Genomic DNA, 16857 nt, shown 5'->3' on the forward strand with positions numbered 1-16857 from the left:
CTACTTGATAACTGTACTGTCCTATACCCAGGCTAGTGACCAGTCGACACAGTTTGGTACAGTATAGTACCGATACTGTAAAGAAGAAGGGATGAAAAGAGAAGAGACGCCTGTCCTGCTGGTACTTACACAATGTCATTGAGCTCCAGCATGGTGTCTGGAGGGGGGTTGATGAGAACGTAGGACAGACTGTTCTGGTGGTCGTTCATCTCATCTGGAACAGAACAGATACAGGGACAGCTCTTAGCAGCTGCTCTGGCTGTACCAGTTCCCTCACATTCACCAATTACACACAACATTAGACAACTAATGGTCCATTTAGAAAATGGAAGAATAGGATTCCCTGATCTTCAGTAAACGGCTGACTGACATAATAAATCATATGCATTTCCAGTAAGAGCCATTTTAAGGGCCGTTCTGGCTGGACAAGGCTTATTTATATATAGTAAGCCTATAAGTCCTGTATGATATAAGCCCTGTGTTCATTTTCTTAATGTCTATCCAAATACAGTTTAATCAATGGTGTGTAACTGAATATCCCTTGACATGGGATACCTTGATGTCCTGTTCTTGTCTTGGAGTAGGATCGGGTTGCCCCTGGACACTGATCTAAGGTCAGTTTCCCCCTGATCTTAGACCTTTGCCTAGGGGGGGCAACATCTATTCAGAGTGAGTGTCTGTGAGTGAGAAGTGATTGTGTTTTACCTGTTTCGCGTGTATGAGTGAGAAACTGTGTACCTGGGACAGAATGAGGCTCAAGCTTGGGGGTTGGGGGGGGTAAAGTGCATCTGCGTCTCCAAACCCACCTGTGTTTGCCCCTTATAATGCCAGGCGGGGTGGGTAGGAGAGAGAGAAGGTCTAACTGTTACTGACAGGGCATAGCTGGTACAGGGTAGGCCCATGCTGCCACAAGGCAAGCGCATCCCTCCATGCGCAGTTTAAGAAAGACATGCAGACACTGTCCGCATCGATTCACCTCCTGCGCATTCCACACGTCGGGCCTGGTCACTCACGGCGACAGGTCACCATGGTTGCCATGCCAACGACACTCAGCCCCCATATAAAAATGTTGACACACCCACAAACACAACTAGAACATGCTCTTGGCATCCGGCAGGGCAGACTCAACCAAACAAAGTGAGGCTCAACCAATCTAAGAGTGAAAGCAAAATACATTGGGTGTGTGAGATTAGAAGGGGGTCATAATATAGCGTCAATCTAGGATAGTCTTACAGAGGGACTAAAATGGGGTGAATATTTTGAAATCATATTGTATTTAGGCTAATAAAATGCTAAAATGTTTTTCCTGTTAGCAACCATTGTTATATTCTACCAGATTCTCAGTGTAGCTTTGGTTTGTCGATAGTAATGTACTGTTGACCTTCCCGAACAACACAGTCGCAATGCTTTCTGCTCCACTCTGTCCCATCCCCGCCACACTGTAGTGTATCCAACACTCTCCACGCCCTGCAGTAACTTGGTAGTCTGTCTGGCCGTCTCTCACCTGCCATCACCAGTCGATAAGTCCTAGTTCACACAGGTTGTACAACTGATGTACAATGCATTTGAAACAACGGTTGTGTTATATCAGTTGTACAATTTGAACTAGGCCTAAGTCACCCACTTCAGTCCACACAACGCAGGGGACAGAGAGAAAGAAAGGCTGCTCGTCTGCCGACCACCACAGCCATCATCATTATCACACAGAGTCATGCAGTAGTGCTGTATGATTATGATTCTCCATCTAACCTGTTCTGGTCTCTTCTCTTAACGGAGGCTCTGAAATTCCCTGCAACTCTAAGACAGTCAACACTGTTAAGCCACAGGCTACTGTCGTACTTTAAATTCAATAACACAACATTCTGACTGCCTATACTAACATACAGTAGCCTAGCTCTTCAAAGCAGGTACTAAACTACTAGTATGACATTGATCCAACCACTATGTGTTGTAATGAATATGGTACCATCTTCAACCGATCTCGCCTTTTAAAGGGATGGTGGTATATCCACCACTTGAGATGTCTTACAAAGTAGAATATTAGAAGCATATACAGTGCCTTCGTAAAGTATTCAGAGCCCTGGACTTTTTCCACATTTTGTTATGTTACAGCCTTATTCTAAAATGGATTAAATTACAAATAAATCCTCAGCAATCTACACGCACTACCTTATAATGACAAAAAAAAAAACGTATTTACATAAGTAATCTGACCCTTATCTATGAGACTTGAAATTGAGTTTCCATTGATCATCCTTGAGATGTTTCTACAACTTGATTGGAGTCCACCTGTGGTAAATTCAATTAATTTCACATGATTGGGAAAGGCACACATGTCTATATAAGGTCCCACATGTCACACCCTGACCATAGTTTGCTTTGTATGTTTCTATGTTTTGGTTGGTCAGGGTGTGAGCTGAGTGGGCATTCTATGTTACATGTCTAGGTTGTCTAGTTCTATGTTTGGCCTGATATGGTTCTCAATCAGAGGCAGGTGTTTGTCATTGTCTCTGATTGGGAACCATATTTAGGTAGCCTGTTTGGTGTTGGGTTTTGTGGGTGATTGTCCTTGTTCTGTCTCTGTCTTACTTAGCACCAGTATTAGGCTGTTTTGATTTTCGTGTTACGTTTATTGTATTTGATTCGTGTTTACTTTGTTTCATTAAACATGGATCGCAATAGCCACGCTGCATTTTGGTCTGACTCTCCTTCACTTAAAGAGAAACCGTGACACCACAGTTGACAGTGAAAGCAAAAACCAAGCCCTGAGGTCGAAAGAATTGTCCGCAGGGCTACGAGACAGGATTGTGTCAAAGCACAGATCTGGGGAAGGGTACCAAAAGATTTCTGCAGCATTGAAGGTCCCCAAGAACACAGTGGCCTCCATCATTCTTAAACCGTAGAAGCTTGGAATCACCAAGACTCTTCCTAGAGCTGGCCGCCCAGCCAAACTGTGCAATCGGGGTAGAAGGGCCTTGGTCAGGGAGGTGACCAAGAACCCAATGGTCAGAGCTCAAGAGTTCCTCTGCAGTGATGGGAGAACCTTTGTCGTGGAAATTTCCTCTATTTACCAAATCATGAGCGCAAACCACACACAAGTCAGAGTTAGTTATCAAAGTCCATCTTTAATTATATCAGCTCTATCACAATCCTGTGACTCTCAGATAAATTCAGTGTCTCTCAATGAATTCTCTGAGAGCCCCTCGCACATTGCAGCTGAGTTCCTTTAATAGCAAAGAACACACATAGTCAGACAGCATAGACATAAATCGTTCAGCTTTGTCTCCTTACTCAAACCCTAGAACCATAAACCAATCCTCCATATCAACAGGCATATATCAAATTGTCATTTAGATACAACCCACTCTAAATACAAACTCCTGGACAAACTCACGGAGAGGAGAATGAGGCTATAGGTTAAGATAGAAACAACATTAGAGGGAGCATAGAATGATTACAGACACTGCCACCCTTCCTTTCCCCACAAGAAAAAGGTAGGGAGTGAAAGATATGTTTACACATGATGACACTTTGACCTCTCCCCTCTCAGCGGCCCATGCAACTTAGTATTGACATAGAACAGATAACTGCAACCTCGCCACAGTATTATACAAAAATACCATTCTGATGAGAATCAACTTACACACATTAGATGAATATAAAACATCTTACAAATGTTACCAACAAATTCTGAATCTTCCACGACACCTTCCAGAAGGACAACCATCTGTGCAACACTCCACCAATCAGGTCTTTATTGTAGAGTGGCCAGAAGGATGCCACTTCTCAGTAAAAGGCACATGACAGCCTGTTTGAAGTTTGCCAAAAGGCACTTAGTCTCTTAGACAATGAGAAACAAGATTCTCTGACGGTCTGATGAAACCAAGATTGAACTCATGTCTGGAGGAAACCTGGCACCATTCCTATGGTGAAGCATGGTTGTGTCAGCATAATGCTGTGGGGGTGTTTTCCAGTGGCAGGGACTGGGAGACTAGTCAGGATCGAGGCAAAGATGAGATCCTTGATGAAAAACCTGCTCCAGTGCACTCAGCGAAGGTTCACCTTCCACCAGGACAACGACCCTAAGCACAAAGCCAAGACAACCCAGGAGTGGCTTTGGGACAAGTCTCTGAAAGTCCTTGTGGCCCAGCCAGAGCCCAGACTTGAACCCAATCTAACATCTCTGGAGAGACCTCAAAATAGCTGTACAGCAATGCTCCCCATCCAACCTGACAGAGCTTGAGAGGATCTGCAGAGAAGAATGGGAGAAACTCCCCAAATAGAGGTGTGCCAATCTTGTGTAGCAGCATAACCAAGAAGACTCAAGGCTGTAATTGCTGCCAAAGGTGCTTCAACAAAGGACTGAGTAAAGGGTCTGAATACTTTTTGAAGGCACTGTATAATTTCCCTAACAACATTCTTCTCTGAGCAATGATCATAGTTTTCAGGAAAGTAGCACTATACTTGAACATATAGAATTAAATTATAATTTCACACCACTTGACATATTTAAGAGATGGGAGTGATGACTAAATTAAATGTGTTGCATTGCATACTGTATGTGGGATTACCTTGTAAATATCCTAGATTTACTCGGTTCATGACATCACTCGCAGTAAGATTAGCAACATCCTCTACAAGACAGAAAATAAAAAGAGGGGAGAATGAAAAGATTAGGCAAGCAGCAAAAATGCAATTGCAGTTTTCAAAAGGGGATGCAAAAATGAACTAACATGCAAACAAATGTTTTTTTTTGAATTATTTAATAAATATTAGATAATTTATTATTACAGTTTTTCTGTCTCAATCATCCAATTTAAAATCACCAGTAAATAATTTGTTAAGTATTTAATTCTTCAGTATTTTTTTATGCTTCTCTGGCAGTATTACATAATGAGCATTTTCCCTCGACAGGGATTATATGAATGAGTCATCATAATGTTTTGGCATGAGCTATTCTTTTTGCAAAAGAAGGCGAAGGAAGTTGAGGAGAGTGGAAAAGAGTGAAAAGAAGTGAAAGGGGAGGAGATGCAGTCTGAGGGGAGGCAAAATGCAGTCTGAGATTAAATGCTTCATTGTACTTCAGTTGTCCATCCATTCATAGGCTACAAGTAACATGAAGGTTTATGCACATTCATAAAGGAGGTTATGCAGGTACATTATCATAATATGTAGAATAATGTGAATAATGGAGAATAGTCATTGCCATTCCATACATCACCAATTCCCAAACTATGACAGTTGACTAGGGTTGCAAAATTCTGGGAACTTTTAATAAATTCCCTGGTTTTCCAGGAATCCCGGAATTTTGCAACCCTACAGGTGACACATATAAGACCACCAAACTAAATATGACACAGCACCCTATAATGTCACTCAGTATTACCAGGGTGTCCTGTAACTTTCCGCTCACCGTATCCGACAGTGGGCAAGCCTAGGTGCTTCATGCGGTTCTTGACCAGCTCAGACAGCTCCTGTCTCTCGGAGCGCCGGTACAGGTTGAGGCGCTGCTGGGAGATCCGCTCGGTGCGACTCGGTGGCTTGGTGTTCTTACGGCTCAGACGCCGCGCCCACTGGAGGCTCTTCTTCCTCAGCAAAGGATGTTCTGATTGGTCGCTGGTGGTGGACTTCCGCTGAGCTGTTTTCTCCTTCCATGACTCGCGACGATTGCTTCTCTGGTCGTCACCACCAGTGTTCTCTACGTTGATGGATACTTGAGACTAGGGGAGGGTGAAGGGTTAATACCAAATGAACTGTGTGGACAGTATGAGGATCCAATAGGATGTCCTGGTGACACTTTACATCAGTAGTAGAAGCTCTAGATACGCATTTATAATGCATTATGAAGAAGCGCTTGACTGACAGCATTACTGAAGTGCCAAACAAAACACAACGCATACTTTCATTTTGTTGTACTGCAAATATGAGCAGATAATGACAGTCATGTTATGTAAAATGTCAAGACAAGGATGTCATCTTAACTGTGGGTAACTAAGAAGGAGGATACTTTGACAGACCAACAAACAAAAACACAGGATGGATGAAATGAAAAAACTTGCACAGAGTAGCATTGGCAAAAATAAATATAATGTACTTGACCAAGAATGTTTGGTTGTGAATGGTTGCCCCAAATAGTTCAATGACGCATATAAAGCATACTTACAATGATTAGCAGCACAATTATAGCACAAATACACTGAGTGTACTTTCCATGACATAGACTGTCAAGGTGAATCCAGGTGAAAGCCATGATCCTTTATTGAGGTCACCTGTTAAATCCACTACAGTCAATGTAGATGAAGGGGAGGAGACAGGATTTTTAAGCCTTGAAACAATTGAGATGGATTGTATATGTGTGCCATTCAGAGGGAGAATGGGCAGGACCAAAGATTTAAGTGCCTTTGAACGGGGTATGGTAGTAGGTGCCAGGCACACCGGTTTGAGTGTGTCAGGAATGGCAATGCTGCTGGGTTTTTCACACTCAACAGTTTGCCGTGTGTATCAAGAATGGCCCACCACCCAAAGGACATCCAGGCAACGGCAGGCCAGTAGTCGAAAACAGGTAATTGATAAAAGAGGACAAAGAAGGCTGAGACAAATTGTGCAGAGCAACATACAGTTAGTCAACTGATGGTCCAGTACAACATTGGTGCCCAAAGACCCATAAAAGAATGCACTACTCATAGTACCTTGAAATGAATGGGGTATGGCAGTCGACGACCTTACAGAGTTCCACTTCTTTCAGCAAAAAAACAAGAAATTGCGGTTGCACTGGGCTAAGGAACGAAAACACTGGACACTGGAGAATTGGAAAAACATGCCTGGTCTGATGAATCCCGGTTCCTGCTGTTTCACACTGATGGGAGGACTAGGGTATGGAGAAAACCACATGAGTACATGCACCCATCATGCAGTGTGTCAACATTGCAGGCTGGTGGTGTTGGTGTGGGGAGAATTTTCATGGCACACAATGGTCCTCTTGAAAGAAGTGCCGCAACATTTGAATTCCACATGAGATCTGAACATCATTGCCAATAAGTTGCATCCCTTCATAGCAGCACTGTACCCATCTGCAAATAGATTTTTTTTCAGCAGGATAATGCCCCGTGCCACAAGGCTAGAATTTTCCAGGAATGGTTCCACGAACATGACAGTGAATTCAGCTTACTACAGGGGCCTGCCCAGTCACCAGATCTCAATCCACATGAGCATCTGTGGGATGAGATGGAACAATCTATTCGGAGTAGAGATCCACTACCAGCTAACTTGGAATCAATATGGAACAGCATCCCTGTGGAACGCTTTCGACACCTTGTAGAGTCCATGCCCCGACGAACTGAGGCTGTTCTGAGGGCAAAATGGGGTGCAACACAATATTAGGAAGTTGTTCCTATTGTTTTGTACACTCAGAAATCTACTGATGACTCAGAGGTGGCTTTGTTCAAATTATAATTTTTTAGAATGCATCCTTCTTTCTTTCCATCCTTCTTTCCTTGAGCTAGTCATTTATCATTCAGTGATTTGACCAGCGAAAGCAAGATCACTACCCCTATTGCTCTCATTTACCTCAAGGAAGAAATTAAGAGAAAAAATAAATAGGGGAAGAAAGGAAGGAAGGAAGGAAAGAAAGGAAGGATGTCTCTCTAGAGTATTTGAACAGGGACTGTCTCTATCTTGTCTTACCTCTGAGGAGGAGAACATGTGTGACTCTGTACGGTAGATGCCTATTGGAATCTCTGCACTGGAAGAACACAGTTTTTGGAATAACCTGCCATACGTCCTGATCCACAGGTCCTCCTCTGTCACCTTCATCTGGGAAGGAGGACGGAGCACATTCAGTATACACGTCAAATCACGCACACACGCACGCACGCACGCACGCACGCACGCACACACACACACACACACACACACAAAAAGGAAGACCCAGTTGTGCGTTGACCTATGATGTCTCCCTCCCAGACGAACTCAATGCCTTCTATGCTCGCTTCGAGGTAAACATCAAGTCTTGCATGAGGGCTCCCGCTGTTCTGTATCTTGCTTAAAACTGGTAAGGCTGCAGGACCTGATGGAATACCAGGGCAAATCCTCAGAGCATGCGCAGATCAGGTGGCAAGCGTCTTCACCAACATTTCCAACCTTTCCTTGACCTTGTTGAAAAACAAGTCTTAGTGACTCCAACCTAAGTGTACGTAAACTTCCAACTTCAACTGTACATGTTACCTCAGCCTCCACCATATCCCTGCACATTGATATGGTACTGAACTAACCTTGTATATACAGTTGAAGTCAGAAGTTTACATACAATTAGGTTGGAGTCATTAAAACTCATTTTTCAACCATTCCACACATTTCTTGTTAACAAACTATAGTTTTAGCAAGTCGGTTAGGACATCTACATTGTGCATGACACAAGTAATTTTTCCAACAATTGTTTACCGACAGATTATTTCACTTATAATATACTGTATCACAATTCCAGGGGGTCAGAAGTTTACATACACTAAGTTGACTGTGCCTTTAAAAGGCTTGGAAAATTCCAGAAGATTATGTCATGGCTTTAGAAGCTTCTGATAGGCTAATGACATCATTTGGGTCAATTGGAGGTGTACCTGTGGATGTATTTCAAGGCCTACCTTCAAACTCAGTGCCTCTTTGCTTGACATCATGAGAAAATATAAATAAATCAGCCAAGAACTCAGACAAACAATTGTAGACCTCCACAAGTCTGGTTCATCCTTGGGAGCAATTTCCAAACGCCTGAAGGTATCACGTTCATCGGTACAAATAATAGTATGCAAGTATAAACACCATGGGACCACGCAGCTGTCATTCCGCTCAGGAAGGAGATGCGTTCTGTCTCCTAGAGATGAATGTACTTTGGTGCGAAAAGTGCAAATCAATCCCAGAACAGCAGCAAAGGACCCTGTGAAGATGCTGGATGAAACCGGTCCAAAAGTATCTATATCCCACAGTAAAACATGTCCTATATCGACATAACCTGAAAGGCCGCTCAGCAAGGAAGAAGCCACTGCTCCAAAATCTCCATAAAAAAGCCAGACTACGGTTTGCAACTGGACATGGGGACAAAGATCGTACTTTTTGGAGAAATGTTCTCTGGCCTGATGAAACAAAAATAGAACTGTTTGGCCATAATGACCATCCTTATGTTTGGAGGAAAAAGGGGGAGGCTTGCAAGTCAAAGAACACCATCCCAACCGTGAAGCATGGGGGTGGCAGCATCATGATGTTGGGGGGCTTTGCTGCAGGAGGGACTGGTGCACTTCACAAAATAGATGGCATCATGAGGTAGGAAAATTATGTGGATATATTGAAGCAACATCTCAAGACATCAGTCAGGAAGTTAGAGCTTGGTCGCAAATGGGTCTTCCAAATGGACAATGACCCCAAGCATACTTCCAAAGCAGGGGCAAAATGGCTTAAGGACAACAAAGTCAAGGTATTGGAGTGGCCATCACAAAGCGCTGACCTCAATCCTATAGAAAATGTGTGGGCAGAACTGAAAAAGCATGTGCGAGCAAGGAGGCCTACAAACCTGACTTAGTTACACCAGCTCTGTCAGGCGGAATGGGCCAAAATTCACCCAACTTATTGTGTGAAGCTTGTAGAAGGCTACCCAAAACATTTGACCAATGTTAAACAATTTAAAGGCAATGCTACCAAATACTAATTGAGTGTATGTAAACTTCTGACCCACTGGGAATGTGATGAAAGAAATAAAAGCTGAAATAAATAACTCTACTATTATTCTGACATTTCACATTCTTAAAATAAATTGGTGATCCTAACTGACCTAAGGCAAGGAGTTTTTACAAGGATTAAATGTCAGGAATTGTGCAAAACTGAGTTTAAATGTATTTGGCTAAGGTGTATGTAAACTTCCGACTGCAACTGACCTGTTGTTGCTTTTTTTAAAGATCCTATTCTTGACTCTATTTCATACATTTGATATTGAACTCTGCATTGCTGAGGAAGAGCTTGTAAGTAAGCATTTCCTGGTATAGTTTACACCTGTGCATGTGACAAATCAACTTGGATTTCATTTGAAACACACACACACACCCAAAACAGGTGTGCTGGAAATGTTTATGTTTGTGCTTTTCCAATAACCAACTTCTGTGTTCATGCAAGTGACTGATTGAACGTGCCTGGGATAAATCCTCACTGGAGTATCTGCAATTTGGCAGTACACCCAGACCCTTGTTTGAAGAACGATATCTCACTTTCAAGGTCTCAGCTTGGAGAGAATAAGTATTGTGAGGTATTGGTCTCCCACATTCATGAACCAGTATTGGTCGGTCACATGAATGAAGCAAACATTAATGCTGAATTAATTAGGAATAATGAATATGCTAAATCATACAAATATTACTTTCTGTGTAAGTATATAAGAGAACTAACGGGACTGTACATGGTGCATTGAGTTGGTTGGAACCTCTCCGGCATGCTGATAATAAAGAATGATTCATTTAAGATTGACTTGGAGTGTCCCTGTGTAATCATTTCCACGACACAGATATCCATACTTACTGCACATAGGTAACCAGACCCTGGTGTGGTATCCAGGCCTAGTAAAAGTCTTGCTATGGGAATCATATAGTCCTTTACAAATGACTGTAAAAAAGCAAGAGAATGTATAAACAAACAGGAGGAACCAGAGGCTGAAAACACACTCATGTCTAGTTCCAAAGAAAACACTATTGAGGAGAGGTGAGAAACTACTGAATGATCATTGCGCCCAAAAATACTTTAGCTCTCCCTTCAAAGACAGTGCAATATCAGATGATTTTCTCAGTAAGGACTGGAGTAAGATTACATCATACGCTGATAAGCTCCACACACCCCTGTGAACAGAGTATTCCCTCGAGACACGGATCTAATATCAGTTCTGCGGTTCTCCACCTAATAGTTAAGGGTTAGGATTTAGAGAAGTTAAGATGATCATAGCCTAAGGGAGTGACTCAGTGATCAAACAGTCCACTCTGCTGGCTGAGATAAGGTGAGGCTTCCTAGCTACGTCTCAAATGGGACCCTGGTCAAAAGTAGTGCAGTATATAGGGAATAGGGTACTATTATTTCGATTACATCTGGTAACCCACCTGGTAGAGCAGCGTATCCAGCATACTGATACTGAACACTCTGCCTGCAGCGAACGGCAGGCGGAACATGAAAGCCAAGTTGGAACCCTTATCGCGCTCTATCTGTAGGGGCGAGAGGGAAGGGGAGGGAGAGAGTGCGGGGGGAGGGAGCAGATGGAGAGTGGGGGTGAGGAGAAGAGGGAGGGGAAAGAGTTAGGAGAGAGAAAGAGAGTGCACGTGAAATGTCACCAGCTGGCTTGCTAACCCAGCCCCAGGGCTCTATATATTAATGTCTGAGTCTGTATAAGAGTGCACCTCCCAGACGACACCCGCTGAAGCCTGAGATCTAAAGATGGAGGAGTGACATGCCCCTGAACTGCTCTGCTCACCTTCTCTAGCTTGGAGAGAGCCAGGGAGTAGCAATCCTTAGCCCTGAACTGCATAAACCTCATGTTGGAGGGGTGGGTCAGCTCGGTGATGATACTGAGACTGGGGAACAGCCTGGACAAAATGGAGAGAGAGAAAGAGAAAGAGATAGTGGTGGAGGAGAGGGGGGGGAGAGGGATGAGGGAGGAAGGGAGAGAGAGTGGTAAGGAGTGGGTGGGAAGAGGGGATGGAGGGAAGAGAGGATGAGGGAGAGAGAGAGGGATGAGGGAGGAAGGGAGAGAGAGTGGTAGGGAGTGGGTGGGAAGAGGGGATGGAGGGAAGAGAGGATGAGGGAGGGAGGGCGAGAAGGAGGGGATGGAGTGAGAGAAATAGAGAGCGAGAGAGAGGGAAGAGGGGGGAGCAAGAGGGAAAGAGAGAGAGAGAGAGGGGACAGAGATTAAATGCTTTGGGCTCATTGGTAGGACCAAGCTGGCAGTGATGCATAGTTTACATTTTAGGATGTTGAAGAAGAAAACCTTGCAGAGGTTTTCTACCCTGATAGATGCTGTTTAATATAGTTTCACCCAGGGTTTTAATAACTGTAGAGACTTTTCAGGGAAAAGCAACTACAGTGGGTTGCAAAAGTATTTACGCCCCTTGGCATTTTTGTTGCCTTACAACCTCAAAATAAAATGCATTTTTGGGAGGTTTGTATCATTTAACCTTTATTTAACTAGGCAAGTCAGTTAAGAACAAATTCTTATTTTCAATGATGGCCTAGGAAGAGTGGGTTAACTGCCTGTTCAGGGGCAGAACAACAGATTTTTACCTTGTCAGCTCGGGGATTTGAACTTGCAACCTTCTAGATTCTAGGAATAGTTTTTCTGTCTGTTCCATGTTTGCAAAACAAATGTCCCTCTTGGATAATACAATTGTTGTTCATAATAATGCTTTACTAGACTACAAGTAGTCCACACAATAGTTTACTTAAAATGGAGAGCTAAAACTCTGTGTGCAGTCGATAATTTAACATGGGAGAATGCCTCCCATACCATACCTGAACATTGTCTGTACGTTGACGATAGTCTTGGCATCTGCCATATAGTCCTCCTCAGCACTCATGGTGCTCTCCTTGTCCACCACCACCAGGTTATCAGCATAGATGATGCCACACTGTAGCAGATTGTCCAGGCTGCCACAGAGAGAGCAAAACACAAAAGAACCCATAATGAAAATCTGCCACAAAGAGAACCCAACACACCATATTATGATATTCATGACTTTGAAATTTAGCAGCCTATAAAAGAGGCACGAGTAATTGATTTCACTTGATAATTGTAAATCCCTGGGATGTAATAAAATGGTACGTCATGGAATGATATGTGCTTTATTGTTGCCTGTCCATGCGTGACGTCATTTGAATAGAGAAGAGTAATTGTAATTCTGCGAGGAAGGGCATTATGTTTATAATGATTGAGTAATGAACACCTACTTATCTATGGTGCCGCCCATGAAGTAGACCATTGGGAAACAGCAGATGGCTTCTAGGAAGTGGTTGTCAGGCCTGCAAACAGGAAAACACATATCAATAGGGACAGGACAACTGCAACCACACACAGATTAAATACAGGTAACTGCCAAAAATAAAGGAAAGGAAACAACAACATAAAGTGTCTTAATAGGGCATTGGGCCACCACGAGCCACCAGAACAGCTTCAAATAGACTTGCCATAAATTATACAAGTGTCTGGAACTCTATTGGAGGGATGCAACACAGTTCTTTCACAAGAAACTCCATAATTTGGATTTTTGCTAATGGTTGTGGAAAACACTGTCTCAGGCACCACTCCAGAATCTCCTATAAGTGTTTCATTGGGTTAAGATCTGGTGACTGACACACACACACACACACACACACACACACACACACACACACACACACACACACACACACACACACACACACACACACACACACACACCCTTTTAAACCCCCTATGCTCCATTGAAACCCCTTTTTAAAAGTCACTGAGATCCCTTCCTCTAGCCATGGTACCAAAAAGATTGAGCAACTGGGCAGTTTTATACATGACACCAATACCCTGACTACACCGCTCGTGAGTGCGAGCGTTGCAAAATAAATGTGTTGTTATTCAATTATTGCACCCACACTGCTCGTGCACATCTGCATTACCAAGGGCAAAAAATATAAGTCCTTTCTATGGTTATACCCACGTGGGTGATTGAAAGACGAACTGTGTTGCCGGTCGGTGTAGTAACACTATGAAAGTTTAGATGCTAATCACCATATAAGTTCAAAGATGAAAAATCCTGGAAGGAGGAGAGATGACTAGAAACGATTCGGTTGACCGTTTGTGTGGATTAATTGTCAGAGTAGAGGACCTTGTGTATTTCAGGTAAAATATCAACTTAATGTTTATAACCCAGGACAAATTAGCTAGCAACAGCAAGCTAGCTAAATAGGACAAATTAGCTAGCAAGTGCAAGCTAGCTAAATTGCCATACGTTTAATTATTTTCGACCTGTCCCCAAATGAATGTAATTGGTTCAGAGTTTGTTTTGATATTTTGCGTGCCATGATCGCGCTTGGTAAGGGGGGACTAAATAAATGTATGCACGATTACGCAAATGCGCAGCCGGTTTGGGTTCCATGTAAGTGTGATGTTAATTGCTTACCTCAGGAACCACACCTGTGTGGAAGTATCTGCTTTCAATATATGTTATATCCCTCATTTACTCTACATGTATCCCTCATTTACGCATTTCCTTTATTTTGGCAGTTACCTGAACATACAAGTGGGAATTTAGACAATTAGAAACTAAAGCGAATCATCATAGCAAATCAATTTGCCTTTGGCTGTGCATTGAATTACATAATGCCCTAAAATGCGTATGGAACAAACATGTATTATGTTAACTGTTTGCTCACTGGATTACAAAATACTGCTTCCTCATAATTACTCATGATATATGCAATATGGCCAATTAGACTGTTGCCATGATAACCCCTCATACAGTAGGCAGCTTTTAATTAAGTGGCACTTGGCTAGATAAACAGACAGTGTTAGTCTCTCTGCTTAAGACTCCTACCTATCGTTATGATTTGGTCCTGCCGTACATACCTACACGTACGCTACGGTGTCGTGTCTTTGGAGTCATTAATAGGTGAAGACTTATTTTATCAAATCAATTCTCTGTAATTATTATTACGTGATTAAACTAATCATGTCAATTTAATTAACTAGGAAGTCGGGGCACCACCGAAAATCTTCAGATTATAAAGTTATAATTTTCCGAATATAATTCTTCAGATATTTTAATATCTGATCAATTAGTCTTCTATTAATGAATTATTATTTACCTCACGTCAGTCTTATCTGAACGTCGTAAATGGTTGATTATCTGCATGAACCTTTACTATAAATCATCCATACACCAATTGGCTTAATCATTTATTTACTAACTAATAATCAGAGAAATGCATAAACAAACAAACAGTAGATATTGGTTACTAACAAATGATAGGGAAGATTCCCTAGTGGTCTAAGCCGATATGACGGCTTGGTGGACAAAGGGAAGTGGGTGTGGACTGAGAAAGAAGCGGGAAAGACAAAAGGGATCACTACACACAGTTGATAATTATATTAATTGAAATGCTAATTCTTTGCACATGAAAGATGTGCACACTTTGCACACTCATTCGGGATTAATTGCAATCAATATATATCTATGCCCATGTGTCGTTGTGATCTTCTCTGTTGGAATCCAGTCCATCAGAGTTTCGCTTGCTCTCTTTCTGTTACCTTGAAGATCAAAGTCTTTCGTGGTTAGAATGGTTACTTCAGAGTACCATTCAGAAATGTTCTCCTAGAATAGAGGTTTCGGCAGTTGTCTGTATTCTCGTCCCAGGTTTACATCATTTCTAGCTGCAGACTAGTAATTAGTATCTAAGATTTGCTCTTATTCTGTAGGGATCGATAGTCTCAGAGTTTAACCATTTCCAGTCATGTAGCCAATGGTATGGTTAGGAATTCAATAACTATTCGCAATCACAGCTCACGCTGTGGGTTTGCTCAGTCTTGATACTCAAACCTGTGCCACCTTAGCTTACACAGAGGTATGCGTGGTCTAAACTATTCACAATCACAGCTCACGCTGTGGGTTTGCTTAGTCTTAAGATAATTTTCTTAGGAGGGGCTTTTATTCGTAACAGTAGAAAGGCGGTTCCATGACGCCTGATCATGTCTGTGTTCACGGGGGCGGGCCAATGACTTAGTTAAACTTTAAAGGGAATACAATTATCTCACATTAAAGGTTTAACATCACATCATTTCACAAATAGTTCATCTTTACTTATTCATTTTATACAATAATTAGATGCAAGCCTCATAACTGAGGAACCGGTATAAACAGAGTTAGGGTAATGTGGCTGTATTGTCTTTCATGAGGTCACAAACATGAAACAAAACAGACCGGGTCGTAGCTGGCTTCTCCACCGACCGTTTACACATTCTCCAAAATATGGATATTGTTAAATTCTGGAATGTAGTATAATTTGGCAGGAGTTCCTTTGTTCTACTGTGAAACTCTCTCTCTCCATACTGCATGGCCAGGAATTTACGACCTGAGATAACAGAACCTGGGTATAGGAGAGAGTGGGAAGCCACGATCTATACCCAGAAAGGGCCACGTCATGACAACGGTCACAAGACGCAGGTCTCCTTATTGTCCCTAGAATTTCTAAGCAAACAGCTGGAGGCAGGGCTTTCTCCTATAGAGCTCCAATTTTATGGAATGGTCTTATTTGACCCTGCTGGTCATCTATGAATGTTTGAACATCTTGGCCATGTACTGTTATAATCTCTACCCGGCAAAGACAAAAGAGGACTGGCCACCCCTCAGAGCCGGGTTCCTCTCTAGGTCCCTACCTTTCTAGGGAGTTTTTCCTAGCCACCGTGCTTCTACTTCTGCATTGCTTGCTGTTTGGGGTTTTAGGCTGGGTTTCTGTATAGCACTTTGTGACATCGACTGATGTCAAAAGGGCTTTATAAATCAATTTGATTGATTGATATTACCATAGACTAGGCCTGGGCGATAAATAAATTATTATCGAGGTAATTACTTCCCTCAATAACGATATAAAAACGTTTAGAATCACTTTAGAAAATGTCAATATAGAATAATTAGGTGCAACAGTCCATTTGACCTCTGACGCAGCAGGAACGTGTGGAGAAGTGACAATATGCACGTGGAGAGGTATGCCCTCACTAAAAACTACTTAGCACCTCGAGTGATGGAGTAGCCACTATTACCCATGAAAAATGAGTGATGTAGGTGAAAACAGTGGCAGTGATAGCCATGGAGAAGGAGC

General features: G+C 42.5%; 1 protein-coding gene across 5 annotated transcripts in view; it reads right to left on the reverse strand.

Moving 5' to 3' along the window:
• LOC109874017 (potassium channel subfamily T member 1-like) overlaps positions 1-16857 on the reverse strand; it is an 80348-nt gene that overhangs the window by 3301 nt on the left and 60190 nt on the right. For 2 of the 5 annotated variants that reach the window (XM_031806618.1, XM_031806611.1), the window contains 11 exons: positions 12958-13029; positions 12523-12657; positions 11489-11600; positions 11121-11222; positions 10552-10635; positions 7684-7812; positions 5414-5720; positions 4572-4634; positions 1750-1797; positions 807-818; positions 130-214 (listed from right to left, as the gene is read on the reverse strand). In XM_031806618.1, coding sequence (XP_031662478.1) covers positions 130-214; positions 807-818; positions 1750-1797; positions 4572-4634; positions 5414-5720; positions 7684-7812; positions 10552-10635; positions 11121-11222; positions 11489-11600; positions 12523-12657; positions 12958-13029 — 1149 coding nt within the window. The remainder of the gene's footprint in view (positions 1-129; positions 215-806; positions 819-1749; positions 1798-4571; positions 4635-5413; positions 5721-7683; positions 7813-10551; positions 10636-11120; positions 11223-11488; positions 11601-12522; positions 12658-12957; positions 13030-16857) is intronic. The other 3 variants (XM_020465756.2, XM_031806629.1, XM_031806624.1) reach the window with 2 other exon arrangements.

Source organism: Oncorhynchus kisutch, linkage group LG3 (assembly GCF_002021735.2).
Source record: "Oncorhynchus kisutch isolate 150728-3 linkage group LG3, Okis_V2, whole genome shotgun sequence".
Taxonomy (NCBI): Eukaryota; Metazoa; Chordata; class Actinopteri; order Salmoniformes; family Salmonidae; genus Oncorhynchus; species Oncorhynchus kisutch.